General features: G+C 41.7%; 2 protein-coding genes across 5 annotated transcripts in view; one reads left to right on the forward strand and one right to left on the reverse strand.

Moving 5' to 3' along the window:
* Utp18 (UTP18 small subunit processome component) lies at positions 1-27,744 on the reverse strand. The gene is made up of 14 exons (XM_036198401.1): positions 27,005-27,744; positions 25,455-25,567; positions 24,311-24,409; positions 22,210-22,280; positions 20,358-20,446; positions 18,989-19,114; positions 18,715-18,889; positions 14,566-14,666; positions 13,910-14,000; positions 12,766-12,889; positions 6,225-6,399; positions 2,477-2,619; positions 1,234-1,274; positions 1-138 (listed from the first exon to the last, which is right to left on the reverse strand). Exons 1-13 carry the CDS (start codon positions 27,374-27,376, stop codon positions 1,250-1,252), a joined length of 1,704 nt encoding a protein of 567 aa, XP_036054294.1. The 5' UTR covers positions 27,377-27,744; the 3' UTR covers positions 1-138; positions 1,234-1,249.
* Mbtd1 (mbt domain containing 1) overlaps positions 26,993-27,835 on the forward strand; it is a 64,458-nt gene continuing 63,615 nt past the window's right edge. For 2 of the 4 annotated variants that reach the window (XM_036198377.1, XM_036198389.1), the window contains exon 1: positions 26,993-27,787. The gene's annotated coding sequence lies outside the window, so the exon portion shown is untranslated. The remainder of the gene's footprint in view (positions 27,788-27,835) is intronic. The other 2 variants (XM_036198393.1, XM_036198399.1) reach the window with 2 other exon arrangements.

Genomic DNA, 27,835 nt, shown 5'->3' on the forward strand with positions numbered 1-27,835 from the left:
CACTTTTTAAACAAAAGTTATACATTTATTAAGACATTGCTGCTAATTTAAGCACAGATTCCACAAGTCATTATCCATATATTATCACACACACTTGGAAATTTCTGGGAAGATGTATTGAGATGGGTTCAATTGGATCTGAAAAAGAATAGAAAAAAATTATACAGCTGATTTTTAACTGCTCATCACAAGCAACATGTACTGCCATTGTATTTTTGATAAGATAGCTGAAATGCATTCTTTTTCTGCTCAAAATTCTATCTTTAAAAACTTTTTCTCTAATTAAATCTTATCTGTAGTCTCCTAGACATTCATAATTCTAAGAAGGCCAGATAGTTAGCTGGCGTAAAAAGATTAACTGCAAAGCTCAGTCAGGACCACCCCTATGTCAGGTCCAAGATGTAGCCATACAGGACAGTATTTGTTTTAAATACTGTTCAACAAAAATCTATTATCCAGTCATTCTTGAGCTCTATGCCGTAGAACAAGCCACTTAATAATCACCCAAGTCAAAGATTTTAAGTTCACACAACCTGTAGCTCTGTTGATTCTTCTGTGAAGCTTGTTCTATTTTGTGGGTTACATGCTCAGTAACCACAGTTTTGATGACAATTACTGAATGCAGTATTAGAAATATGTGTGGTGAGATATTGTGTCCCCCAATAAAGCTTATCTGAGGATCAGAGGAAAAAGCCAGCCACTATAGTAAACCAAGAAGTCAGGCAGTGGTTGGCGGCACATGCCTTTAATCCCAGCACTAACCATAGAGGTCTTGTACAGACAGACAAGAAGTGATGTAGCTGGGCGGAGAAAGGAAATGAGATGGCAGGGACAGAAAGGCATATAGGTGTGGGTATACAGGAAGTAGGTCTCTTTGGAAGCTGAGGAGTTGGTGAGGTGAGGTTGACTGTGACTTGTCCTATTCCCTGATCTCTCAGCTTCCCCCCCCCAATATCTGGCTCTGGGTTTTTATTAATAAGACCGTTTAGCAATTCATCTTACAAATGTGACCCTCAGAAGAGGAGGCAGACCACTATGATTGGGGATTAGTAATTTCCAAAGAAGGCTTAGGTCATTTGGCCAGCTCCTGATCTACTTGCACCCAACCCCCCTAAACTGAGGATATAAAGCTGGCCTGGGGCAGAGAAGCAGAGCTAAGTCAATATGGTACCTCTACCAAATGACATCAGTGGTACAACCCCAAACTCATGGTATTCAAGAGAATTTTCTTACTTCAAGAAAAACATCTTTAGAAGTCTGAGTAATGGTGCAACCTGAAAAACAAAAGATAACTTTTTAATTACCACAGGCAGTTAAATGTGATCATGGAGCCGCACTCAGAAAGATGGTGGTAGGGGATGGGAGGTGATTCCAGTCATTCTCAACAAGCAGATGTATTAAGATCCCTACATGCACAAACTGCTATGATGGCTCCAGAAGACTGACAAAATACCTCATCAGCCACACTAACTAAAAATGTTGTCAATCCAAATAACTAGCACAGCCAGTTTCATTCTAGAGCACAACGTGAAAAATATAATGGCTTCTGGGGCTTAAAGAACCATTCAGTTCTTAAAAAAACTAAAAAAGTTCTCAAAAAGCTACTCTTTTTAGTTAGTAAAATATGTGCCTGATCCCTAATTAATCTGGATGAGACTGACAAATTTATCCTGGTGTAACTCATTTTCCATTTAAAGTAGGTAGCAGTTTAACACATCTGCTATATTCTCATTTCACTCCTATCTTCAAAGCCAGCTCCCATCCCTTTCCTCCTTCCTGGAGCATTCCCACAGAAGCGTAGGCTCTGTGCAGCACACACAACCACCACGAGGGACAGGACTGTCCCAGCAAAGCAGACTCCCACTGCAAGTTCCAGTTCTCCCTCAACATCCACTTGCCAACCTCTAGCTTTTAGCAAAGATGTATATAAATTTTACTTGTGCCTATTTTAAAGACAAGTATGTTGGGTAAAGAAAAAAACATGGCTAGCTGACATAACTTTTTGCTATCTTTGTGGCTCACACCTAATTTTTAGCATAGAGCTCCAAGGAAAGAAACATCTATTGTTTTTTAAAATTCATTTAAGTCCAGTGCAGTAAATAGTGACTTCAAATCAGCAAAAGTCAGTAACAAACTACCAAGGAAATGGCAGTATTATTAAAGTGGCTACTTTTCCTTGATTTGGCATTCTAAAAAAATTAAAGCTTTCTGGGGAAAAATAATAATCATTATACAAACTACAAAACACACACACACAAAGTTTTTATTCCTTGGATGAATTTTTCTGCTAGTGACACATTTATGGGAGAAAAAGAAATGCAGTTAGATAATGAGGATGGGTTAGGCTGAACATGCTATAATTAAAGAAATAATAAATTCTTTATATAACTGTAGAACTGGGAATACATATTGTTCTCTTCACATTTTCAAAAGCAGTTTATCATATATCCGACTTTTAAACATAAACAATACCTACCTATATAACAGGGCCTTGCCTTGCTCATTCCCCAAGGCAAAGTATCCACCTCTCGGAGAAAAGTCCATGGTTTGAACACGAGAAACAGAACTCTTTTTAAAAACCGGAAAGTTAGAAAATACTGTACAGGAAGGAAGATGAACCTACAGGAAAGTGTAAAAAGTATTACATTACAAAAACTAGGAACTATCTTTCTTCAATTTCCATTCCATTCTATCCTGATATAAAACAATTGACTGTGGCATACATGGAAGCACTGTTCCATAAATGCAGCCAAGTAGTCCATAACTAAATCTAGGTAGGTGTCTGTGTCCCCATGCTCACATGAATGAGTATGAGCAGTCTGCATGGAGGTCAGATGTCAGCATCAGTCACTGCCTTCTACCTTGTTGGAGACGGTCTCTTTCCCCACAGACACTCCTGCATCCAGGGCTGGATGAGCTCTGGGGTTTGAATTCAGGTCTTCACATTTGCATGGCAAAGACAGTACTCACCAAGTCATCTCTAGCTTTGTTTCTTTAAATTTTTTATCCTTGGGACATTTTTGTTTTTTGTTTTTTCTTTTTAAACTTGACAGTACTCTCCATTTTCTGTTTGATGGTCACTAGTGATCTGTCAGTGGTCTTTAATGTATTTTAAGCATATTTCTACATTTTGGTGTAACTATTACAACAGCTTAGTTTCTCCTCTCTCAGTGGTACCACATAGATTCTAAGTCCTTAAGAATAGGCTGGTCAATAAAATCCCTAAATAAAACTGGAAGAGGCTTTGCGTAACGCACAGATGCACAAACAGCAACACAAAAGCATGAACATGAAAAAGGACAGCAGCACGACTCGGGCTGAAGGATAGACAACTCCTCCAGTATTCCTGAAGTCAAGACACCAAAACTGAGGAAAGACGATGAGAGAGCCAGCCAGGCACTACAGAGCATGCCCTTAACCACAGCATACTAAGGAGACAAAAGCAGGCAGATCTCCTTGAGTTTGAAGTCAGCCTGGTGTACAATGAGTTCCAGGCCAACCAGGGAAACTGGTGAGATCATGTCTCTAAAGAAAAAAAATGAAAACAACAACAAAAAAAACCCAGAAAAGTATCACCAACAGATTTGACCAAGTAGAAGAAAAATATCAAGAGTAGAGGACACGGCTGACAAAACACTACACTCAAATATCTACAAAGAAAATAAGCAGAAGGCAGCAGTGGTACACACCTTTAATCCCAGCACTCAGGAGGCAGAGCCAGGTAGATCTCTGTGAGTTCAAGGCCAGCCTGTCTACACAGCAAGATCCAGGATAGGCACCAAAACTACACAGAGAAACCCTGTTGGGGCAGGGATGGGGTGGGGTGGGAGTGGGGGGTGGCAAAGTAAGGAAGTACAACAATAACACTCAGATACAAGGGGGGGCTGAAGAGTTGGCTTAGCGGTAAAAAGTATTGTCTGCTTTTGCAGAGAACCCGGTTTCAGTTCCCAGCACTAATATGGTGTCTTACAACAACTCCAGTTCCAAGGGACAGATACCCTCTTCTGACCCTCACAGACACCAGGCACGCATATGGAACATACATGCAGGCAAAAGACTCATACACATAATTTTTTTTTAAGAATTCATATATGAGCCAGGCAGGTGGTGCATGGCCTTAATCCCAGGCACTTGGGAGGTAGAGGCAAGCAGAGACAGGTGGATCTCTGTGAGTTCGAGAACAGCCTGGTCTACAAATTTGAGTTCCAGAACAGCCAGGTCTACACAAAAAAACAAAACAAACAAACAAAAAGAATTCAGATATGATCAAGAGGGCAAACCTAAAACTGCAAGCAGAGAGAAGCCAAGGATAAACTCAGCACAAAGAATCTATCCAACAGACATGAGGCACAAAAGAGTACTAGCTGGAAAGATAGGGCCCATGGGCTCTGGATAGATATGCCTGCATAACAGAGGCAGGAGCTTAGCCTCTCCTTCACCCTATCAATAAGCCCTGTACAGCTGTGTAACAAATAGTACAGAATCTAAGCAAGGCAATGGCAGTGCATGCTTGTAATCCCTGCATATGAGAGGTGGGGGCAAGAGGAACAGGAATTCAAGGCTAGCCTGTGCTACAGGCAACCTTGCCTCAACAAAACAAAAAGTATAAAATATGAAATTACAAATTCTGCCCTTTACTAACTGTAAATCCTCTGAAGGGCTGTGATCAATACAAAATTGTTTTGGGAAGTTGTTTGTAAATCTTTGTAAGACACACACTATTATCTAAGTTCATACTCAATGAAATATATGTAGAGCTTTTTGTTGAGGGAGCAAAATAAAAATAAGCCTTTGTAAAACACATAAACCACCTGTGTACACGTAACAGTCGCGTAACTCAATATTGCTACTCAAAGTTGGACAAAATCTGTATACCTGAGTCTAAGAGCATAACTGTTAAATGAAGAAATTAGATCTGACAAGTAGGAAACTTCTAGAAATGAGAGTGACTTTTAAAGTGAACTCTAAGGGTGAACCAAAAAGAGTAAATGTGGTCCTGAGGCCAGTATCTCAGGAAGACTTGTAAGAGCAACCCTTAGATGACGTCTGAGTAAACAATAAGAGCACCGAATGCTCTTCCAAAGGTCCTGAGTTCAATTCCCAGCATCCACATGGTGGCTCACAACAATGCACTACTTTCTAAGAATGCTTAGGATAGTACACTTGGGGCCAGGTAGCCCAAATCAGTTGTGTAAATGAAGTGATTTATGCTTAATACCTGGCTTTACTCCTGGGCACCTAGAACTCAGCAAATGCTAAGCAAAGGATGTCCACATGAACCCTCAACCAAAACTCTGGGCACTGAGTCTCTAGTGAGCCTCATAGGTAGTAACCACTTAGTGTGCAGTCACAGCTCACTGTGTATCCTGTGCAACTCTATGGAAAGGGAATCCCAGGCTGCTCCATGCTTTACCTGTGTAGCTCTTCCCTTGACTGATTCTGCTTAGTATCCTGTGGCTGTGATAAATCTTAGCCATAATATAGCCAAATACTGGGTCCTGTATCATTCCACTAAATCATCAAAACCGAGGGTGGCCTAAGGCATTCTTGACACAGGTATTCATAATCCCTGTCTAGCTATTTGAACTGCAGCACCTTGACTTATGTCAAGTCAACTTACTTTCAAATTCTAAAAACTGCCTTCACTCCATTGAAGCTACAAGGCTTTTAGAAAATAAAGAAACCGTAGATAAATGAAGTGCTTTCTTTAACTATGTTCCTTAATTTATATGCTGGAAGAAATCTCTGAAAATGAGGTCCATAACTTAAGAAATGCTAACAATGGACAGCTCAGAATTTCCAATAAAACAGACACTGCAAAATTTGGTGGCTACTGGACAAAAATGCAACAACCAAACCCAAAAGCTCCTAACTAATAATTTCTGCAAAACAGAACTGAAATGACTTAACCTTTTAGCATTTTGTTGCTGTTTTTTGGCTTTTTAAGATAGTTTTCATGAATACCAGACCAGTTTTCAACCCGCTGTGTAGCCAAGGATGACCTTAATTATGGGCATGTGTCACCTACTCAGATTTGTTTTGTGCTAGAGACTGAACTCAGGGTCTCATGTATTCCAAGCAAGCACTCTACCAACTAAACCATACCTACAGTCCAGAAATCACTCTTTAAAATAATCCAAAACTACTTTCCTGTTATCATTCACTGTTTCAACATGAAATTTTAAATTACCAAGATAAAGGGGAAAGGTAAAAGGAGTTATTACCAATCTGACAGCTTCTTTCATTTTTCTTGAAGCCACTGCCAAGATTTCTGTAGTGGGATTGAAGGCCAAGGAAGTGACACCAGTGACCAGGTTCATTATAGCTTTTATTGGCTTTGGGTTTGTTTGTTGGAGGCAAGAATCTTGACTGTATATGTTTACCACTCCACTCTTAGAACTGCAAAAAGAAAAGGAAATAAAACAGATTTAAAACAAAGTCTTTGCAACCTAGATGAACACAAACTGGTATTTGTGGGAAACAAACTGCAGAGAGCCCAGAGACTGAAGAGCTCAAGGCAAGACAAAAGCCATTCTGTCAGTGCAGCTTCAGTCTGGCCGTGCTCCTAACCCTGCCAGCTTTTCAACTGCACGTCTACCTACAAACCCAAGAAAGCACAGAATCTGCACTTTACTTTCTGCTGATAAATCAAAGAACATAGCAAATGTCCACTCCAAGCCAGGTACTACTCGGGTGCTTGAGATGCAAGGCAAACCAAGGAACTGAGACAAGCACTCTCCCACAGCGCTCACTGCCTAACTTCCAGTACCACTACTTCGTTCTTGTTGTTTTGTAGCACTAGGATTGAACCTGAGGCCTCACAAACATGCTAAGCAAGTCTATCTCCAGCCCTTTTGCCCTTTCCCTCCTAGTATAGGGTCTCACTATGTTGCCAAGCTGGCCTGAGTTTCTATCTGGGAGTAAAAGCCAGCACCAGCAGGCCTGGACACTGCCCGCCGACAGCTGCTGCTTTTCTTTCTACAGTAAACACCACCATTCCCTTCTGCCATTTCTAGCTCTTCTTTTTTTATTCTTTGATGTATTTGTGGGAACTATGAAACTAGAGAACAAAGGCAGTAAAAATCATACACCTTAATTTGGCTTTGCTAGGAATATTCGTTAGTTCATAGTCAAGGTTTATGGTTATCCACTTGGAGTTTATATTTATGTTTACCAACAAAGAAATAGATCCAATGCTCTTAAAAGGTAAATTAAGGGCCTGCTGTTAAGTCTATCACTAACAGAAAGAATCATTCACAGATGAGTACTTTAAGCCAGGCAGGACAGTTCATGCCTGATTCAGTAGGCTCAGATAGAAAGTGGGCTACTTAATTTTTTGAGGGGAGGGGGTTGACAGCTCTGGCTGTCCTAGAACTTGCTTGTAGACCAGGCTGGCCTCGAACTCAGAGTAATCCACCTGCCTCTGCCTCCTGGGTGCTGGGATTAAAGGAATGCACCACCACCCAGCTGCTACTTGGAAAATTTAAGCCAGCCTAAAATACAATGTGAGCAACAGCTGAAACACAAAACAAAATAAAACTTTAAATACATGTTTTTTGTCTCAATGATCAGACATTCTAATGTGATGTGCATCAAGAATGAGACACATAAAGCTGAAAGCGGAGTGCATACCTATAATCTGAATACACAAGAAGCTGACACAGAAGTTCAAAGGTAACCAAGTATGGTGGTCTGAATAGGAATGGCCCCATAGACTCACGTGCTTGAATTCTTCGCCCACAGAGGGTGGCACTATTAGGAGGTGTAGTCTTGTTGGAGGAAGTGTTTCACTGTGGGGGTGGGCTTTGAGGTCTCCTTTGCTCAAGCTACACTCAATCTCACATATATAGTTGCTTCTGCTGACTGCAGGTAAAGATGTAGAATTCTCAACTCCTTCTCCAGCACCATGTCTGCCTGCACACCGCCATGTCCCGCCATGATGATAATGGACTAAACCTCTGAAACTGTAAACTAGCCCCAACTAAACGTTTTCCTTTGTAAGAGTTGCCATGATCATGGTGTCTCTTCACAGCAATAGAAACCCTAACTATGACACCAGGGCTACATGGAAGACTCCATCTCACTCCTCCTCCACCCCCAAAAGAGTAAACTACTTAAATACAGTACAAATAATCCACAGATAACTTAAACTGGCCCTAGTGACTTACAGCAAAGAACAACCGACCATAAAACTAAAGTAGAGATGGTGTCCCATGTCTATAATCCCAGCACTTAGGAGGAGATACAAGCAGAGAGAACAAGAGTGCAAAGTCAGTCATCTCAGCTACACAGCAAGTTGGAAGCCAGGTTGGGATACATGAGATTCTGTCTCAAGAAAATTAAACAAAGACACAAAACTAAAACAAAGGTATATATAAAACAAACAAAATGCTAAAATGTCCAGAATACAACAATGTCATGCTAAAGCCAAGTATTTATGACCTGAATGAGACAAAATCTCAACTAGTACTGCTAGAAGCCTTGCTAGAAGCTTCAATGACCAGGGATGGATGTGTGAAGTTGGCACCAAGAAGAGATTGTGACTACCTATTTGTGGTGGTATTGTGTTCCCCAAAATATTGTGCACTCTAATAAACTTATCTGGGGTCAGAGGACAGAACAGCCACTAGATAGACATACAGGCCAGAAAATGATGGCATACACACCTTTAATTCCTATCACTTGGGAGGCAGAGATCCATCCAGATCTCTGTGAGTTTAAAGCCACACTGGAAACAGCCAGGCATGGTGACTCACACCTTTAATCCCAGGAAGTGAGCCTTTAATCCCAGGAAGTGATGTCAGAAAGCAGAATGGTATATAAGGCGTGAAAAACCAGGAACCAGGTTAGTTAAGTTTTTGCCTGGTTAAGCATTCAGGCTTTTGAGCAGCAGTTCAGCTGAGAGCCATTGGGATGAGGACACAGAAGCTTCCAGTCTGGGGAAACAGGATCAGCTGAGGAACTGTCGTGAGGAAGCTGTGGCTTGTTCAGCTTCTCTGATCATCCAGCATCACCTCAATACCTGGTCCAGGTTTGAATTTATTAACAAGACTCTTTAAGATTCCTGCTATACCTATTGTTCAAACAAGTGGCCCCAGATAGCCTAGGCTGTTTTTATTTATACAGTTTCAGTGGTTTGCATGAAAGTTTTAATTCCTTATTTTCTAAAAATGATTATAGTAAGTACCAGTTTGTTCCTTGCTTCTTTCCCCTTCTGTCTCCCAGCTTTTTCACCAGTGGCCATTACCTTTTTGATCTCTCTCTCTCCTGTTAGAAGCATAAGCAGCCTTGCAAGCTACAAAGGAGCTTTTCTAAGTAGGCACACTAACAGGTAGAACAGTGTGCCCAGTTGGCAGCATATGCAGTTACAGCATTATGCAAGGTGAGACAGGTTTGTCTCTAATGGTTAATATTTACATCTGGTAGAGTCTTGGTTCTCACAGTCAACTCACCAGCCAAAGCTGGATCAATACATTCTACATTCTGTGCTACTCTATCTCCTCTGGGGATATACCAAGTTTTTCCATTTATCCTTTAGGCAACATAAAACTGGAAACTTACTCTTAATAGTTGACACTGTTCATCCCTTGTCCTTATGTCCATCTCTCTTAACTTAAGGTATTGGCATAGTTATTAGAAATGAGGAAACTGTAGGTTTTTATGATTCTGCTTAATTCCCTGTTCCTAGACTGTTCCCATTAAATCCTGATATCATCTGTTTATTAACATTTCTCAAAGATTAGTGGTTAAAATCATTCTTTCCAGGACAGTTATGCAAATACGTAGTATTAAACTTCATAACCTATTGTGACTCATTCAGGCCAGCAGTATGGCTAGCATAGTAAAAGCAAGGAGAGCAGGTAGCACGTATACTCCTGGGGTCATGCCCAGAATTATGCAGTCAGCTGTCCACAGGTTTTTGTCAAGTGGGTCAGGGTCTTCAGGACCTTGCCACAAGGAGAGCCAGTCATGCTATTCTCAGACATTGTTCCCCAAAGAAGTCACATGGCTCCTGTCACAGTACCAGTATCAAGCCAAATCAGATGCTAGAAGTGTGTGACAAGAATTTTAAAAAGAACATAATAGTGCATGCCTGTAGTCTCAGCTACCCAGGATAGGAAGATAACATGAGCCTGAGGCCAGCCTGAGCAAACAAAGGGACCCCAAAAAGTCAACTGTGGGAGCATACTTCTATCCCAAATCTCAAGAGCATGAGACAGGAGGCTCTCAAGCTTGAAGCCAGCCTGTATGAGAAAGCAAGAACCTGTCTCTTTAAAAAAGTTAAGACATAACCAGACCAACTCTAGCTACATATGTCATACAGACCCTCAAACAAGTAAGTTAAGCACAAATACCAAAGACTGATTTCTACCAGTTCCTTCAGACACCTTTCTCTACTGTCCCCAAGGCTGATTCCAATCTACTTCTAGAATCTCACTCATCTTACTCCTACAAACACCAACTGTCCCCCTCCAAACAACCTTTGTATTTATTATAAGCTACTCATGACTAAAGTCAACAAATCTCTAGTCACCTGACAGAAAACTGATTAGAGAACATGAAACAAGTGAAACATGATGATATACACCTACAATACCAGCACTCGGGAGGTGGAGGCAAGAGGATCAAGAATTCAAAGCCAGCCTCAGCTAGCAAGTATGAGGCTAACCTGGGATATCAGAAAATCTATCTCAAATCACCCTGTACTCTCAGACCTTAGAAGGCAGAGGCAGGTGGATCTCAGTGAGTTTGAGGCCAGCCTGGTCTACAGAGCGAGTTCCAGGACAGCCAGGGCTACAGAGAAAACCTGTCTTGAAAAACCGAAAACAACAACAAAAAACCATTTAGATCCGCTTGCTTCTACCTCACAAATGCTCAGATTACAGGCATGTACCATACCACGCCAGTCTCCAAAGCTATTCAAATGACAATGTAAAGTAAAAGAACTCTCTTTACAAAAGTATTCTTAGCTATTCTGTCACAGCAAAGTTGTAAATAGAAAGCATGCACTTAAGAACTAAATCGAGTTGACAGATAGTAATAGGAGTTCTGAGATCAAAGGAATCAAGTGTCAGGAGCAAAGACCAGAGAGGATTCCAGCTTCTCCATGCTCTACCCTGAGTCTACAGCACCACCCACCTATCAGATGATATCAGGAATTCTAACAAGGGTTAAAGCTTTTCTTTACAGACTTAACAATAACATAAAAATGATCTCTAGCCAACAACATGAGAATTCAATTACACTGAAGAGCAATTAAAATGAGTTTCAATTTCTAGTATTAGATTGTTTTGCTCAAACCCTTCAAACTGGACTAATACAGAGTGAAAAGAGAAGGCAAGGACCACAAAAATACTAACTGCACTGACTTCACAAATTTGAAACAAGTTCATTTTTGTACACTCAACCTTGCCCGACACAGGAGAGCAGTTCTACTTAAAATCACTCTTAACAAGCACTTTCTTCTCAGTCCTGCTAATCGGGAACTGTTGTGAACTGCATATTACTCTGGCAAAGCTTATCTAGTGCTGAGATGCATCTCTCTACAGCTACAGCATGTGCTGACTAGCAACAAAGGAAAGGCAATCACACTGAGAGCTGTCTGTCAGTATCCTACCACCTAAGGAATACCAGTTGTCTCCAGCTCTCCAGCTCAGTTCTGTTGGCTTTCCCAGGCCCCAAACCTGCTGGGGATATTCACAAGCAGTTGCCCAATTTTAATGTTGAAGAAGTATGCTGCATATCTAGACACCTAGATCCCTTAACTTCCCACTCAGAGAATACCTAACTATAATTTCTTTACAGCTCAATTGTGTTTGGTCTAAGGTCAGACTACCAAAATTATGGATGCTAACAAGATTTTGTAAGTTAGGTTAGAACCACCACTAATTTTGCAATTCCCTCCTTCCACCTACATATTTAAGATCAGATAGGGAGATAAAGTCATCTTTTCCCAAGTATAAACCACTTTTTCCACTAATAACCCAATAACATGTTCTATAAAATCTTAAGTGCCTACGGTGATAGTTTAAATAAGAATGACCCCCACAGGTTCATATATTTGAATGCTTAGTCATCACGAAGTGGCATTACTTGAGAAGGATTAGAAGGTGTGGCCTTGTTGAAGGAAGTGTGTGGAGGGGTGGGCTTTTTGGTTTCAAATGCCCAAGCCTGGCCCAATGGGTCTCCCTTCCTGTTGCTGCCTATGGATCCAGATGTAGAACTCTCAGCTTCTTCTCCAGCACCATGTTTGCCTGCATGCCACCATGCTCCCTGGCTTGATAATAATAGACTAAATTTCTGAAATGATAAGCAAGCCCCAATTTAATGCTTTCTTTTTATAAAAGTTGCTGTGGTCATGGTGTCTGTCTCTTCACGGGAAATGAACAGTGGCTAAGACAGCTACCATACTAACAAATGATATTTCCAAAGAATATGTTTTTGACTTATACTGCATTTAAAAGGACTTTAGAGATTTAATCCAAAGTTGAATTACTGTACCTCCTCATCAATGGCAAGAAGCTAAATACACTAAGATAGAAACCTTGCCATGATCAAATGAGTATTCTAAACTCAGGAAAATATACAATGATTTAAGGTAGTCTAGTTTCTTCTTTGCTAGAAAGCAAACTGCTATTATTAATAAATGATACATAAGACCATTTTACAGAAAAGGCTCGGCTGAGTTTATTGACTTCTTAATTCTAAGTTGTATTTAATTGCAAACCATTTTCTCATTAGCACAATGTGATTCCCTTTACTCACCCACAAGCCACATACTGTCCATTCTTTGACGTAGCAATGCTTAATCCATATAAACTGCCTTCATCAAGAAATCTGTTAACACACTTCCTCGAATTCACATCCCACACATAAACTTCTCCATTCCCTGAAAGTAAAAGCCAAAGAAGGGTTCAGCTAATCTTGCTTTAAACAGCAAGTGGACTGACCACTTTTAATCACTCTTAACAGCACAAGGAACTCAACCCTATTTCCAAAAAACTAAAAACATTTCAAACATAGACAAAAGTTCATTGGTCATTCAAAAAAAAAAAAAGTATCCTTAGATTTAAAGTGAAAAAACAAACAAAAAAAGTCACACATTTGAGTTGATCTCCCAAGTAAAAAGTGCTATATTCCACTAAATTATTAGAGCTAATATATAAAAAGCAGAAGAAAAAAACCAACAAGCATTAGAGTATCTAGTATATAAGGCTACACAGTGTAGATAAGCCAACTTTTAAAGATGGTGGAGAAAATAAATGAACTGATCCACACCACAAAACATTTATAATTTAACTAAGAAGTCATATACTGTTTGTTTCAAGTCATTTACAAATTATAAACATTAAAGGTAAGCAATGAGCACATATTAATCTGGAGAATTACTGTGGGCAAGATAAAAGATATTACATACAAGAAATGACAAATATTTCTATGATAGAAATAGCCATCTAATTCCCAAAATTGATCAATTCTTTTTCTTGTTCCTACAGCACCTTCCCAGCCTATGATACTTATTTTTTTTCTATTATACTTATAATATTAGTTCATTTACCTCAAAAATGGCTCCTCACTCCCTCTCATCCCTTCCTTTTCTGTAGATACTGTTCCAAGGTTTGCCCTTCCACATACAACCTTATGCTCCCAAAAAGAATTCAGCAAACCTCGTTTTAACCATCTCCTTGAAAACTGACCCACATTGGAGTAAAGGTAACACAGCAAGCATGTTAACACTGTGTATCAGATGGTTAACCCCTCACTGTTATTCATTTTTAACTTACCCAGCAAATGAGAGAAAATAAGTACTAAATATATTTGATTTTCTTACTAAAACAGTAAGTAGAAAACCAAGCAGAGTTTGTTTATTTTTTTATAAAATTTAAAACATAAACACATCCAAACTTACCAGAAGAAGTATATATCCTCTTACTATCGGAAGAGAATGTGGATGCTGCAATTCTTCCATTAATCTTCATGCTACCAATCAGTTCTTTGGTCTAAGAGTAATTAATTAATTATTTACTAGGTGTTAGAAGGCTGTTATCTTTCTTCCAGAAAGTATTTGACTCTAACTTTGTTTATTAATTTTATGTGTACAGCTGTTTTGTCTGCATGGATGTCTGTGCACATTTGTGCCTGTTGCCCTAGAAGCCAGAAGAGGGTAACAAACCCTCTGGAATTAGTTATAGATGGTTGCAAATCAACATGTGGGTACGGGGAACAGAACCCAGGTGCTCTGGAAGAGCACCCAGTGCTCTTAACCACGAGCCATCTCTCCAGCCCTGACTCTATTTTTCTCATTGTCAAAAGTTTTCTCTCAACTGCCCACAACTCCCAAAGTTCTACTTGAGGTATAGATTTAAGAATATATTGGGTGCAAGCCTTTGATCCTATTACTCTGGAGGCATAGATAAGTGGATCTCTATTAGTTGGAGGCCAGCCAGGGCTATATAGCAAAACCTCATCTCAAAAAACAAAAAAAGAACACACTGAGTTCAAGACTGTCCTTAACTCTAGCCTTAATATCTAATGGAAGAATTAAGAAGCAACTAAATGTTTCACCTTCATTGACAGCAAATGAGAAAACCCAGCAATGCCACTTATGAGCAAGAAGGATCCATCTGGGGAGACTTCAAAACGCTTCACTATTTTCTCTTTCAAACCTAAGAAAGGAGATAAAACAATAGATTTTAAGAAGTTTACCCTCAACTGGGGGCGGTGGTGACACACACCTTTAATCCCAGCACTTGGGAGGCATAGCCAGGCAGATCTCTTTGAGTTCAAAGCCAGCCTGGTCTACAAAGCGAGATCCAGGATAGGCACCAAAACTACATGAAGAATCCTTTTCTAAAAAACAAAAAAACAAAACAAAAAAAAAAGTACCCTTTACTAAGTTCCCTTACCTTTTAAAATGTTTACAAGCTACAAATTAAGCAAAATCCAAGCTTTAAATAATTCTGATTGCATGTAACATCAAAAAGAACCCAAAGCTGGGCGGTGGTGGCGCACGCCTGTAATCCCAGCACTCAGGAGGCAGAGGCAGGTGGATCTCTGTGAGTTCGAGGCCAGCCTGGTCTACGAAGGGAGTTCCAGGACAGCCTCCAAAGCTACAGAGAAATCCTGTCTCGGGAAAACAAACAAAAACAAACAAACAAACAAAAAAGAAAGAAAGAAAGAACCCAAATGGTCATTTCAAAATGGTTACAACTTCATCTTGGTTAACATTTAACAGGTCAGCTCTCCAAACAGTAAACAAATCAACTCATTTGCCAAATGTAAGCAGTGATACTCTAACCAAAAGGACTATTTAGTTTGCTGTTGCACAGATCATTAACGGAAAGGAAACCCACTGCCAATAGAGATGTCCAAACTATCTGGTTGCCATCTATGATGAATGGGAAAATAATCTTTAATTTTGTACTTTAAAAGCATAAACTCCTAACTTGCAAGTGCATTTAAGAATTGATTAGGTTCTCATGATGGCATGCATACATGTAATTGAGAGTCTGTTCACCCATTTAAAAAGGGACATATCCTTTCACATTGACCCTATCAGGATGCTAAGAGCCGAGTTACTCATTATAAAGTGATCTATAGAAAGGACACATAAAAATGGTACAAATGGCTAACTAAAGGGAAGGAAAGGAGGTGACCGGGGAGAAGGAGAACAGATTGCCCATTATCGTTCATTTGTACATACTGGGGGGAAGGGGGGAAAAGGCCGGACACGACAGTGTGTTTTCAAATCCAAGACAGCCTTTAACTCACTATGTAGCCAAGGATGACTCTGATATGATCCTACTGCCTCAAGTGCAGGGATTACAGGCATGTACCACCACACCCAGCTATCTGCTGGCATTCTATATCATGCAAACATGCTGCCTAATCAAAAAAAATATATTTTTTTTTCAATTCAAGCTGCTCAAGTACAACTACTGATGAGACAGACCAGAAGGACTTTTTTTTTAAATGTGGTAAAAAGCCTTTATTCTACAAGGAAGTGCTTGGTGAGGCTCCTTCAGACTACCTCTAACTGCTTAAGTTAAAAGCCCTGATAGGTTAATGGAACATAAAATCTGAATCAATTCTGTTTTCATTTTTCAACAAGCATTTATGACAAGAGTTTGCATACAAAAGCTTACATAGCCTCGTCATAAATTTCCCACCTTAATGAAATATCCTAAATTTCTGAGTTTACTGAGTTAATATTTTCATAGGGCTAGGGATATAGCTCAGTGGTAAAGTACCTGCCTGGCAGGATCAAGGCCCTGGGTTAAATCCTCAGCACAGCAAATAAATTTCTCACGTAAGGTATAGTTTTGTTTTCTTTTGCTTTCTTCTTCTATCCTGAGTCATAAAGACAGGACTCAGGCCATCAAACTTGAGCAGCAAGCAGCACTTTTACCTGCTAAGCAATCCCATAGGGCCTGCTTTGTTTTTCAATTGTTTTTAAATGTGTATGGGAGTTCTGCCTACGTGTATGTCTATGCACCATGTGTGTGCAGCACCCTTAGAGGCCAGAAAAGGGAGCTGGATCCCTTGGAACTCGGCTTACAGAAGGTTTTGAGCTGTGGGTATGAGGAATTGCAAATACAGGAGCCATCAAAGTTAAGTTTTCTGTTTAAAACAGTTCCAGGCATCAGGAAACAGGAAAGAACTGACTAGAAACACTGAAGATAAACATAAATGCCTCTTTAGTTTGGTCTTCGTCACTGTCACCCACTAACAGGAATACAGCCACACAAGTGCAACAGGAGGACTGCCAGTGAACCATGCACGGCCTGTGCCAACACCTTGGCCCAAGTATGTTAAGCCAGCCAACATCATTATGTTGGAGCCCAGTAGGTTTCCTAGTGGCTGTACCCAGCAGGATTGTATAAGAGGTTGACTGGACCACGGGCTTGGGTACCAGGTGACTGTAACTAGCAAGGGGGAGTCTTTTACTCCACCCCTTGGTATTGTTATAAACAGACCTTTGGAATAAAGTTCTGGGCCGGTGGATAAGGACCCAGGCCCATCCAAGTCTATCCTGTGTTTTCTCTCTCCCTCTATTTCTAACTAAGTCTCTTATCCCTCATTCCTCAAGAGGTCCTGAGGTAAGTAAATGTGAGGGCTGGTCCACCTCATCATTATAGTGGCTTTCGTTTCCCAAAGGAATCATGAAGGTGTCACCTGTATTTTCAGGTAGCATAAGCAGGACAATACAGAGAAAAAATGGGTAAGAGGGTAGGTAAATATATCACCTGATGAAAATAGCGGGTTTTGGTTTTACCTAGGTTGTTCTTTAAAATGCATTACATAAGTACTTCTCAAAAGTGCTTTATATCAAATATAAACCAACATTTAAAATAAACAACATTAGAATTAAGTATACAATGCCCAACTATCAGAGCAGTGAAACAAGTTATCCAAGGAAGTAGAAGCCAGGTCTTCTACATCCCTAGCTAATATTCTTTCTACCACCTTACCTGCTACCATTAAAACCAAGTATGAGGGGGCTAAAGAAGTGATGGCTCACCAACTAAGAGTACTAGCTGATCTTCCAAAGGACCCAAGTTCAATTCCTAGCACCCACATGGTAGCTCACAACCATCTGTAACTCCAGTTCCAGGGAATCAGACACCCTCTTCTAACATCTGCAGCTACCAGGCTATACATGTGTTGTCTATACACATAAAGAAAGAAAAGAAGGAAGGAATTAATTTTAAATAAAGGGGAGGGGCTACAGTGGTAGTTCAGCAGTTAAGAGCACTTGTTCTTGCAGAAGACCCAAGTTCAGTTCCCAGCACCTAGTAGAGGAGCATAACCATCTCTATCACTCTAATTCCAGGAGTCAACATCTTTTGACCTCTGCTGGTACCAGGTAGGTACATAGTGCAATACATATATGCAGGCAAAACTCACATATGTATTAAATAAAAAATCTTTAAAAAAAAAAAAAACTTTTTAAATAAAGTATCAGGGGCTAGGGTTTAGCCCAGTGGTAAAATCCTAGCCTACAAGCACAACACAACACCCAAAGCCCCCAACACAAAAAAAATAAATACAACTAAGAAGAAAGAAAAATCAATTAACAAGGACAAATAAAGCCAAGCAATAGCATCTGTGGTCTAGAGGAAATGCATACTTATAAATTATGAACCTATTCTAAGCGCTTAACTAAAGAGTCAGTTCACTAGCTTCATTCAAGCATACTTCCTCAACACAAGACAACTGTCAAATACTATTAACTGAACAAACTCTTACTTTTAAGAATACTGTGAAGAGGGGCTGGAGAGAAGGCTCAGCAGTTAAGAGCACTGTTTGTTCTTCCAGAGGACCTGGGTTCAATTCCCAGCACCCACATAGCAGTTTACAACTGTCTGTAGTTCCAGTTCCAGGGGATCTGACACCCTCAGACAGACATGTGGGCAGACAAAACACCAATGCATATAAAATAAAAACAAATAAATCATTTAAAAAAAATTTAAAAAGAAAAAAAAAGAATAAGTACTGTGGAGAGCTGGGTGTGATGGTATATGCTTTAATCCCAGGATTTGGGACGCAGAGGCAGGTGAATCTGTGAATCTGAGGGCAATCAGGGATACACAGTAAGACTGTGCACACACATATATCTGGGATTAAAAAGAGTAGTTATAAATACTGGTAAATTCAGGTTGAGAGAAGTTGTAAGATAAGGATGATCGACTCTGTGTACAACAGAAGTCTTACCTCTCACTTGATGTACAGGAATTAACTTGCCAGCTAGCATATCATAGACATAAAGAACCTTGCTATGCATACTTGTGGCTAAAAGCTCCTCTCCATTAGCACTGAAACAAGCCTTAAAGATTGGAAACTTTTCCAAATAGATGCTCTGGATTTTAGGGTTTGTTTTGCCATCAACCTGTAAGAAAGTACAAATGTTTTCTTTGGTTATTTCCACAGAGCCTGTGTTCTGGTAGTGAACACTTTTCACTACAGGACTTCATTTAGAAATTCATACCTGAAATAGTGAGATAGCATTATCTACCCCAGAGACCATCACCACCTGTGCACCAGGATGGAACTGCACTGATGAGAGCCGAGCAGTGGTAGGCCGTTCAGCATTGGCAGGCCGGCAGTTCTTCATCTGTGGAAATACAAAGCTGGAATTTTATCAAGTCAACTGGGTTAACATCGCGTACAGTAGAAGTTCTCAACTTGTGAGTCATGGCCCCTTTGTGGCAAACAACCCTTTCACAGGGGTTACATACCATATATCCTACATATCAGATATTCATTACAATTCAGTAGCAAAATTACAGTTATGAAGTAGCAAGATAATTTTAAGTTTGGTGGGGTATCACCACAACACAAGGTACTGAATTAAAGGGTTGCAGCATTAGGAAGGTTGAGAACCACTGTCTTAAAGAAAGAAGAAAAACATTGCTTATAATGCAGAACTGAACAGTTGGCCACTAGCAGTGCCTAAGGAAGACACAGACAGAAGCAAGCAAGGACAGGGTTCAAAGGAAAGAACCCAGTATGCTTAAGAAACACAAAGGCCTGTATGGGCCTGAGATAAAGGAGGACTGAGATGAAGCTAAGGATGTGGGTATAATAAGAAAGACCATGGGCTGGGCAGAGGTGGTGCACGCAGAGGCAGGCAGATCTCTGTGAGTTCAAGGCCAGCCTAGTCTACAAAGTGAGATCCAGGACAGGCACCAAAACTACACGGAGAAACCCTGTCTGGAAAAAAAAGACCATGAAGGACACTGTAGACCATGATAGAAATACACAGAGGGTTTAAAAAGCAAGTAAAAGTGATATGACCTGAAACTATTTTTAAAAGCTCCCTCTAGGGGCTGGGGAAATGGCTCAGTGGTTAAGAGTATACAGTATTCCTACAGAGGATCCAAGTTCAAATCCAAGATCTAGCACTCCTATCAAACAGCTCAGAGCCACTTGTAACTCCAGCTCCAATGATCAAGTGCCCTTCTCTGGCAGGACTGGTATCTGCACTCCCATGCACATATCCCGACATACACAGGTAAGAAAATAAAAGCTCCCTCTAGTATTACTATATTAAGAATAGTTCACAGGATGAGGTACGGTAGATGTGGAGAGACAGTCACCTAACCACTGATGCAGGCTGACAGATGGCAGCAGCAAGAGATTGCTGCCAATGGGAATGAAAAGAAACCAATAGGATTCTAGAAGTACTTAAGTAGTGCTCCATCATCTCTGCAAAAGAAAAGAAAAACCTAACAAATGTTAAAGCAAAACGACAACAAAAACCCTAGCCCAACATACAAGCAGTTTCCATACTTGCACAACTTAGGAAGCAGGATGGATTTCAGTAACTGGATAGGTCCAACTTCAACAACTCTCACCTTCAAGATGCCTCTTGGAAGAGAAGTGGATGTGGATATGAAATTCCCAGTCCTTTGCAACAAATCATCTTCATCCTCTTCACTTTCATCTAAGTCAAATAAACCCACAGGCTCATCTTTAGAATCAATCAGAAGGCCCTTTCCTAACCCAAACTTCTCTAGTTACAAATCTAACTCCCATCCTAGCTTTACAACCTCAACTGCTTTTTGAGCTGAAAAATGGTAAAAATCAAAACACAGTGAAAGACAAAAAGATGACACAGCACTTTATATATATATATAGCTAAAATTAAATCTTAACTGGGAAGAAATCACACACAGATGGTTACTAAGAAAGGAGATCAAGTTTAAATAAAGTCAGCATTTCATTTAAAAAGAGCAACTCATAATTACAGCAAAATTGGCAACAGGGTAGATAGAGACATAGCCTAACACCACACATGAAAAAGGAAGATCAGTGCCAGCCAACTGTGTACAAGCACCTCAGTAAGGAATAACAGGATGGCTAAGTGGATAAAGGCACTTTCCACCAAAGCTAACAACCAGTTTGATGCCCAGGCCCCACATGATGGAGAGAACTGGCTGCCACAAGCCATCTGAGTTCAGGGCCAGCATAAGCTAAATGAGAATCTATCCCGTCCTGTGTCATCCCCCCGCCTCCGCCCCCAAAAAAAGAAAAAAAAATGGAAATTCTAGAAATAAAAAAACATAGTAATTAGCTGGGCGGTGGTGGCGCACGTCTTTAATCCCAGCAGAGCCAGGTGGATCTCTATGAGTTCGAAGCCAGCCTGGTCTACATAAAGCAAGTTCCAGGAAAGGCACAAAGCTACAGAGAAACCCTGTCTCGGATGAAAAAAAAAAAAAACATAGTAATTAAATTTAGCTTCTAATGGATGTTTTTAACAGTGTCCCAAAATTAGCTAACAGATCCAAAGAAATACAGATGGCCTGAACACTCCAGAGGCAGAGGCAGGCAGATCACTGTAAGTTCAAGGCCAGCTTGGTCTACATAGCTCACTCAGAGTTACCTGACAAAATCCTGTCTAAAACATGTTTGAGTAGCATGTATCATTTCCAGGTGAAACCAATAAAAAGATGTTAAGAGCTTCCCAAGGCTACATCACAGATTTTAAATGTCAATTCTAAGTTTTATAACTATGCACACAAATCAAATCTTGACGAAGCTATCTGTACTTATAGTATCTAAACTCGGAGGGTCTAAACTAGGAAATATTTAATAATACAAGCTAGTCTTAAAACTTGCAGTTTTTTACATTATCATCTGGGCTCCACTGACAGACACCCCACTTCTGGATAGACAGCTAGATTAGTTAGAGGTGTCTTCAGAAGAGGCACTGAATGAAGTATTACTCATTTTTCCTTAGTCCTGTGTCATAAAACAACACAGTCCTGTAATTTTCCTTACAGTAAGTAATATGGTATAGGTTGACTATCCCTCATCTGAAATGCTTAGGTCAGAGGTGCTCTGGAGCACAGACTTGGAGTACCTGCATGTACATGATAAGGTAACTCAGGAATGACCCAAAGCTAAACATGAAGCTCATTTCTTTTATACGTTTTACATGTTGCCTGAAGGTGACTGTAATGATACTTCTGGTAACTCTGTGCATGAAACAGTTTCACCGTGTAAATTTCCCACTCCTGGTTTCAAAAAGCCAGTGCTCCAGAAGTTTCAGATTCTAAAACATTTCAAGTATCAGTCTAGGGATATTCAACCTGTATTGAATAAGCCTATACTATCAAAAACAGGACTTCATTTTAAAAAGCTTGGGAAAACTTCAATAGAAACAAAAAGAAAGGGACTTACTAGCTCACAGACACCAACACTCACCCTCTGAAGAGTTTCTCCGCCTGCTCCCAGCCTCTGCCCAATCAGGTACTCCTCCCATGGCATGCTGGAATCTGAGAGGAAAAACAAAAATGTTGTGGTAACACTACTGAATGTTCAGATTCTATATAGATCTTGGCACCCTTTAGAGTATACACTGAATCTCTTCCAAAATTAGTGTCTTTACTCACACAGCATGGTCCCAAACTCTCTGTACTGGAAATTCAGGAACCTCTGCCCACTGAAATCAGCACTGGCTACAGTGCACCTCAATCTATATTTGTTGTTAAATTTACATCTAATTACATGGCTATCCTGTTTGTTCTTATCAGTTCACCCTAGATTTTTGGAACTATGTAGTTAATTGTGGTTATAAACTAATGCCAGAATACAGAGATACATGAAAACCACATCTAAGAGGAGTAGTCTGAAAACAAATGACTTAGAATATACAAAACCTCCTCAGGACCGGGGGTGGGGGAGGGACGTACACCTTTAATCCCAGTACTTAGGAGGCAGAGCCAGGTGGATCTCTGTGAGTTCGAGGCCAGCCTGGGCTACAGAGCGAGTTCCAGGACAGGCTCCAAAACCACACAGAGAAACCTGTCTCAACCCCCCCCCCCCCCGCCCCAAAAACCTCCTCGGGGTCTCATTCAGGCCCAGTGGTACAGGCCTGCGATGCCAACTGCTTGCATGGGCTAGGGAAGAGGGTATTACGTTTGAAGCCTGCCAGCATGACAGGGAATTCAAGGTGCCATCTTGGTCAACTTAGGAAGAGTCCTATCAGAATAAAGAAGAAGGGGCAGGAATACAGCAGTATAGTGCTTACCTAGCAAGCCCTTAAGTTTCAATCACCATAGTAACTTTTATAAAACACTAACTAGGCCAGGGACGGTGGCACACACTAATCCTAGCACTTAAGAGGCTGAGATAGGAGTTTGAGGCCAGCCTAGTCTACATAGCAAGCTCCAGGATAGCCAGAACTACAGAAAGAGACCCTGTCTCAAAAAGCTAAATAAATAAACAAACAAATGCACGCTATATTTAGATTTTTATTATTAAAGTCCTAATATACACAGGGCCTTGAGCTCAATCCCTAGCACCACACAAGAACAGGTGTCGTGCCAAAACACCTATAATCCCATCACTTGGAAAATGGAGACAGAAGGATCAAAGTTCAAGATCATCAACAGCTATATAGTGAGTTTGAGATCAGCCTGAGCTATAGAGACTGGGGGTGAGGGGGATCCTTTGGGCTGGCTATCAGAAGTAATAGTACTCAACACCAAGCCTAAGTTTAATACCTGGAATCCATATGGAGGAAGGATAGAACTGACTTCAGAAAGTCCTCTGCTGATCTCTCACATACAATAGTGTATTTTTTAAATAAAAAAAGTAGTAAAATCAAAAAAAGTAATAAAGTATGCTGGCTTAGATTATTAGTCCAGAGAACTTAATAACTGACTGGTTAGCTACTAGTTTCATAGATATGACACTATAAACATGCAAGAAAATCTCCTTCATCTTATGGTGACAGGTGCACACTGAGGAATTCAGGTAGTAAGTGACACATTATCCACAGCTTACTTGCACACAGATCCTGAAAATTCAAATACCCAAATAAAGCTAATAGGGTAAAAGGATTTTTTTCATTGAATCCAATTGTAAAACGGGTACTTACATTTTTGTAGTTTTTCATAGTCTGGTGAAAGGCAAGCACTGTGGTGCTTACCAGTAACTGCAGTACCCAGTAGGCTGAGGCAGAAGAGCCCAGAGTCTGAAGGTCAGACTAGGTTTACAACGAGAGCCTTGTCTCAGAGGAAAAAGGTCTTGACAGAGCTGACTTACATACAAATGAATGAGCATGGTACCGTATTACTGACTCTATTTAAATGGTAGCATGTGAAGCTGTTGGTTTTTCCTTCCCCACTTCAAATTACCTTTGTTTGTTGTACTCCCTGCCATAAACACTTGCACAAAATCACGAAGCAAGTAATGCCTACTTTTTCATGGTGTATATGTGATTATCCAAAAAGCTGCTCCAAAGAGAAACAAGTGACTGTTTATACACCTCTTGGTAAATCACAGGAAAAAGGATACTTACTCTTCTTTAAGTCTCTTTTGAAGCTTATCTTTAGAAAGTTTACTTTCGCTGGCATTTTTCATGATATCTTTCCGAAACCGATTGTTCACCATGTCAACTCTGTGAAGTACAGAACAAGCATATTTTAAATGATCTGCAAAGGGCCATCACAAAATGCTGCTGCCTTTAGTATTCTGAAGAAACATAAACTACTAAAACAGTGAAGTTCAAGAATGTAAGATGTGGAGCGCTTCACACACATGTTCTCCATTCCTCCTCCTGAGTCTCTCCTACACTCTGGAGAGCTAACATTTAAGAAAACATATCCTAAACTATCTAGACACATTTCAGGTCACTATCTAAAATAGCCCAGGCAAGTCAAATATACAAAAAAAAAAAAACAAAAAACCCTCAAATACTGCCTGTATTTTATAGGCAAACAACAGTCTTTCTAATAAAGTGCATTTTACTGTTAAAAAACAAAAGTAAAAACAATGAATCAAAAGATTCAAAGATCTGACTATGTAAAACTTGAAAATCTCTGTGCATAAGAAAGGTGAAAGAAAGACCCTGGGTTCAATAGATAAAAGTTTGAAATTCTTAGTATGTAAGAAATCTGAGCCACTAAGATCTCTAATAAACAAAGATAGTAGAGAACACATACAATACGTATAACCAGTATCAATTTCCCTCAACACAATTTAAATAGGGTTATTTTCCTATCATCAAACTATTAAAGTGAGTATGCAGTATACACTCATATAATACGGTGCGCTAGCTTTATGTGAAGCCTTCCTGAGTTTCAGGCACCATGCTAAAAATTCTACATGCATCATATAATCCAAATGGCCTTCTGCTACAGTCACTATTCCGACACTCATTTTACAAATGAAGAGGTGGATTCCAAACTTGTCCATGGTAGTCAGGAACCATCCAGTTAGGAAGGCAAGCTAAGATCCAACTCCACTGGTTACTTAAGCAGTCTATCCCGCACAGAGACAAGGAAATAACGCCTTTCTCACAGATGCAGAACTATGGACCACCCTTTTCCTACACTTCCAAATGCTCTTCGATTCTTCATATACTTCATATACGTTCCAAGACAGTGACTACAGGCTAACTTTTAAATTGTCCAGAGGGATTCTGAGAGGAATGGGTGACTTACATTTCCTCATCTTCATCATCTTCATCCACCCAAACTGGCTTCTTCTGAGGAGGAAGATTATCTTCTGCTTCATCTTCCACTTCAGAGTCTTCTGAGCTTTCACGTAGTTGACCCTATGGAGACACAGCATCTTCAAGCCACTGCGATTCTCCTGTGGGGAGGTGGCAGATACCCCCACCTGAGACTTAGATGGCTTGTAGAATGTTTTGCTTTCCTGATCTGCTGATGAAATAACGTGATGGAATACCATCGTAGCACATGCTGAAGAAGGCAGGAAAGGAGAACAGAACCACTGTGGGGGAGGAGGCGGGGCAGAAGAGGCAGGATGAACAGCCAAGGAGGGCCAAACACACTGAAAGGAAAAGACCACATCGGACCAGGAAAAAAGGTAAGTGGACAGGTAAAGAACAAACATCTAAACTTCAACTATGACAGAACCCAGAGCCATCTAAAATCCCACAAGGATCATAACAAGGATCTCTGTTCTGTGTGCTTGGTCTCAACCTCCTTGAAACTTTATACCACAACCAAACCTAAACCTAGCCCACAAAAAAAGAAAAGAAAAAAGAAAAAAAAAATCCCTTGCAATGGGCTGAGCTTTCCCCCAACCCACACTCCAAGGAGTCAAGCACAGGATCTACCAGCACCACTGAGGTAAGATCAAAGCCCATCACAGGCTTACTTTCTGATACAGAACGGCCACACAGCTCGGAAAGTAACTGTTCTCCACCTCCCAAAGGAGACTGCTACATCCTTCCATTCAAGCACCACGCAAAAGGTCAGCTTAATTCAGCAAATGCTGACATTCTTATTGAGGCGTTTTGTCACCCTCTCCACCGACATACTTTAACTCTACTAGTTGCCTCCCTTATCTTGTTTTGCTACCACTACTAACACAAGTTCCAAGAGAGCAGGGTTTTTGTTTGCTTTCTCCATTGCTGTGTCTCCCCTCGAGTGCTTAATCCAACACCTGGGAGACTCTACATTAGATGAGGGGCCAGGTATAAAACAAAAAGTAACGACAGCGCCAAATTTATCAATCACGAAGGATTTGCAATTGCTACGAAGAGGAAGCCTCCAAAAAACGTTAGAGACGAGTACACTGTATCACACTGAGAAATTACTGAAATGCAGCTTTTCGCCTACTGCCCACGTATTGGTTCCATCCACGAAATGGAATCGCGACAAGTGACCAAACGGCCACCCCTGTGGTTCCAGCCAGAGGGTATCCGAACCCGAAGATGCCCGACTCGGGTTTGCAGGCAACCTTCCTGCCAATCAAGCCACCAGTTGAGCGCCTGCTGGATGCGAAGTGCTGCGGCCCCCGTGGGGCGGAGAAAAGACAGCGTCCCCGCCCTCGCCAGCTCGCTGCCCGGCGCCGGAGGCGGAGAGCGCAGCGGAGCCCCTCGGCGCCCACGGTCGCCGGTCCCTCCCACCTGAGCGCTCGCCGCCGCAGGTCCCCCCAGGCTCCGCCCCCGGGGCCTCGCCTCCCGCTCCCGCCCGGCGCGCGGCGGGAGCGTGTGCCCGCTCCGCGCGCAGGCCTCCCTCACCCGCGAGCTCCGCAGCCGCCGCAGCAGCGCCTCCTCGTCGTCCTCGACGTCGCCGAAGACCAGCTGCTCCAGGCACCGCTCGGCGGCCGGCTTGTCGTCCTCGAGCGTCCGGCGGTTCCGCTGCCGAAGCCGGCTCTCCTCCTCCTCGTCCGCCACCGCAGTGACCGCGCTAGGGGCCGCCCTCTGCCCGGCCTGCGGTGTCCGTTGGGATGAACGGGCGGCCTTTCGGGGCGTGCCGCCGCTCCCGGGTCTGGCTCTCCTCCCCCGCATCGCGCCGGCTCTCCGCTCCGGTTTCGTCCGGCTCCGGCGTTCCGGCGGCATCCTCAGGTCCGAGGAGAAACGCAGGCGTTCACGTGGAGCACCACTGCGCATGTGCCGGGGCGCCTCGCTCGGCGCCGCAGCCCAGCCCTGGGGAGCCGGAAGGAGCCTGCGCCGCCTCGGGCCACGTGACCGGCACTCACGCGCTACGTCACTCCCACTCAGCTCGGCAGCCCCGCCCCGTGTGGGAGTTCCTCTGGGAAGGCCAATCTTCCGGGTGTAGGGGGAAGCGGCGTGACTGGAGTGGAAAATTTCCCCAGCCCAACTTGTCCGAGGCAACCTATTGGAAGGGACTCCAGAAGGCCAGAGTACAAATGAAAGCGGCTGAAAGAAACCCCTCTCCCCGCTGACTCTGGGCCCCGCGCCTGGCCGCGAGCCCTCATTACCTCATCGCCTTCTGGTTTTGGTACGGTCCTTAGAGTACGGAGCCTGCAGAGGGTCCCACGCTGGAGGGGAGAGAGGAGGGTACGTGGGGAAGTGGGCCAATCGGGGCGCGGGTCACGGCGCAGGCGC

The sequence above is a fragment of the Onychomys torridus genome, chromosome 8, assembly GCF_903995425.1.
Source record: "Onychomys torridus chromosome 8, mOncTor1.1, whole genome shotgun sequence".
In the NCBI taxonomy this organism is placed as follows: Eukaryota; Metazoa; Chordata; class Mammalia; order Rodentia; family Cricetidae; genus Onychomys; species Onychomys torridus.

Bases quoted from the DNA above. Each gene is read 5' to 3' on its own strand.
- Utp18 (XM_036198401.1), bottom strand. From the start codon at position 27,376: ATGCGCAGTGGTGCTCCACGTGAACGCCTGCGTTTCTCCTCGGACCTG. The intron at 20,447-22,209 runs GTGAGTGTTGGT...TATTTGACTTAG, and splicing joins GCGGAGAAACTCTTCAGAGG to ATGAAAGTGAAGAGGATGAA. The intron at 14,001-14,565 runs GTGAAACATTTA...AATTACTCTTAG, and splicing joins CTCATTTGCTGTCAATGAAG to ACCAAAGAACTGATTGGTAG.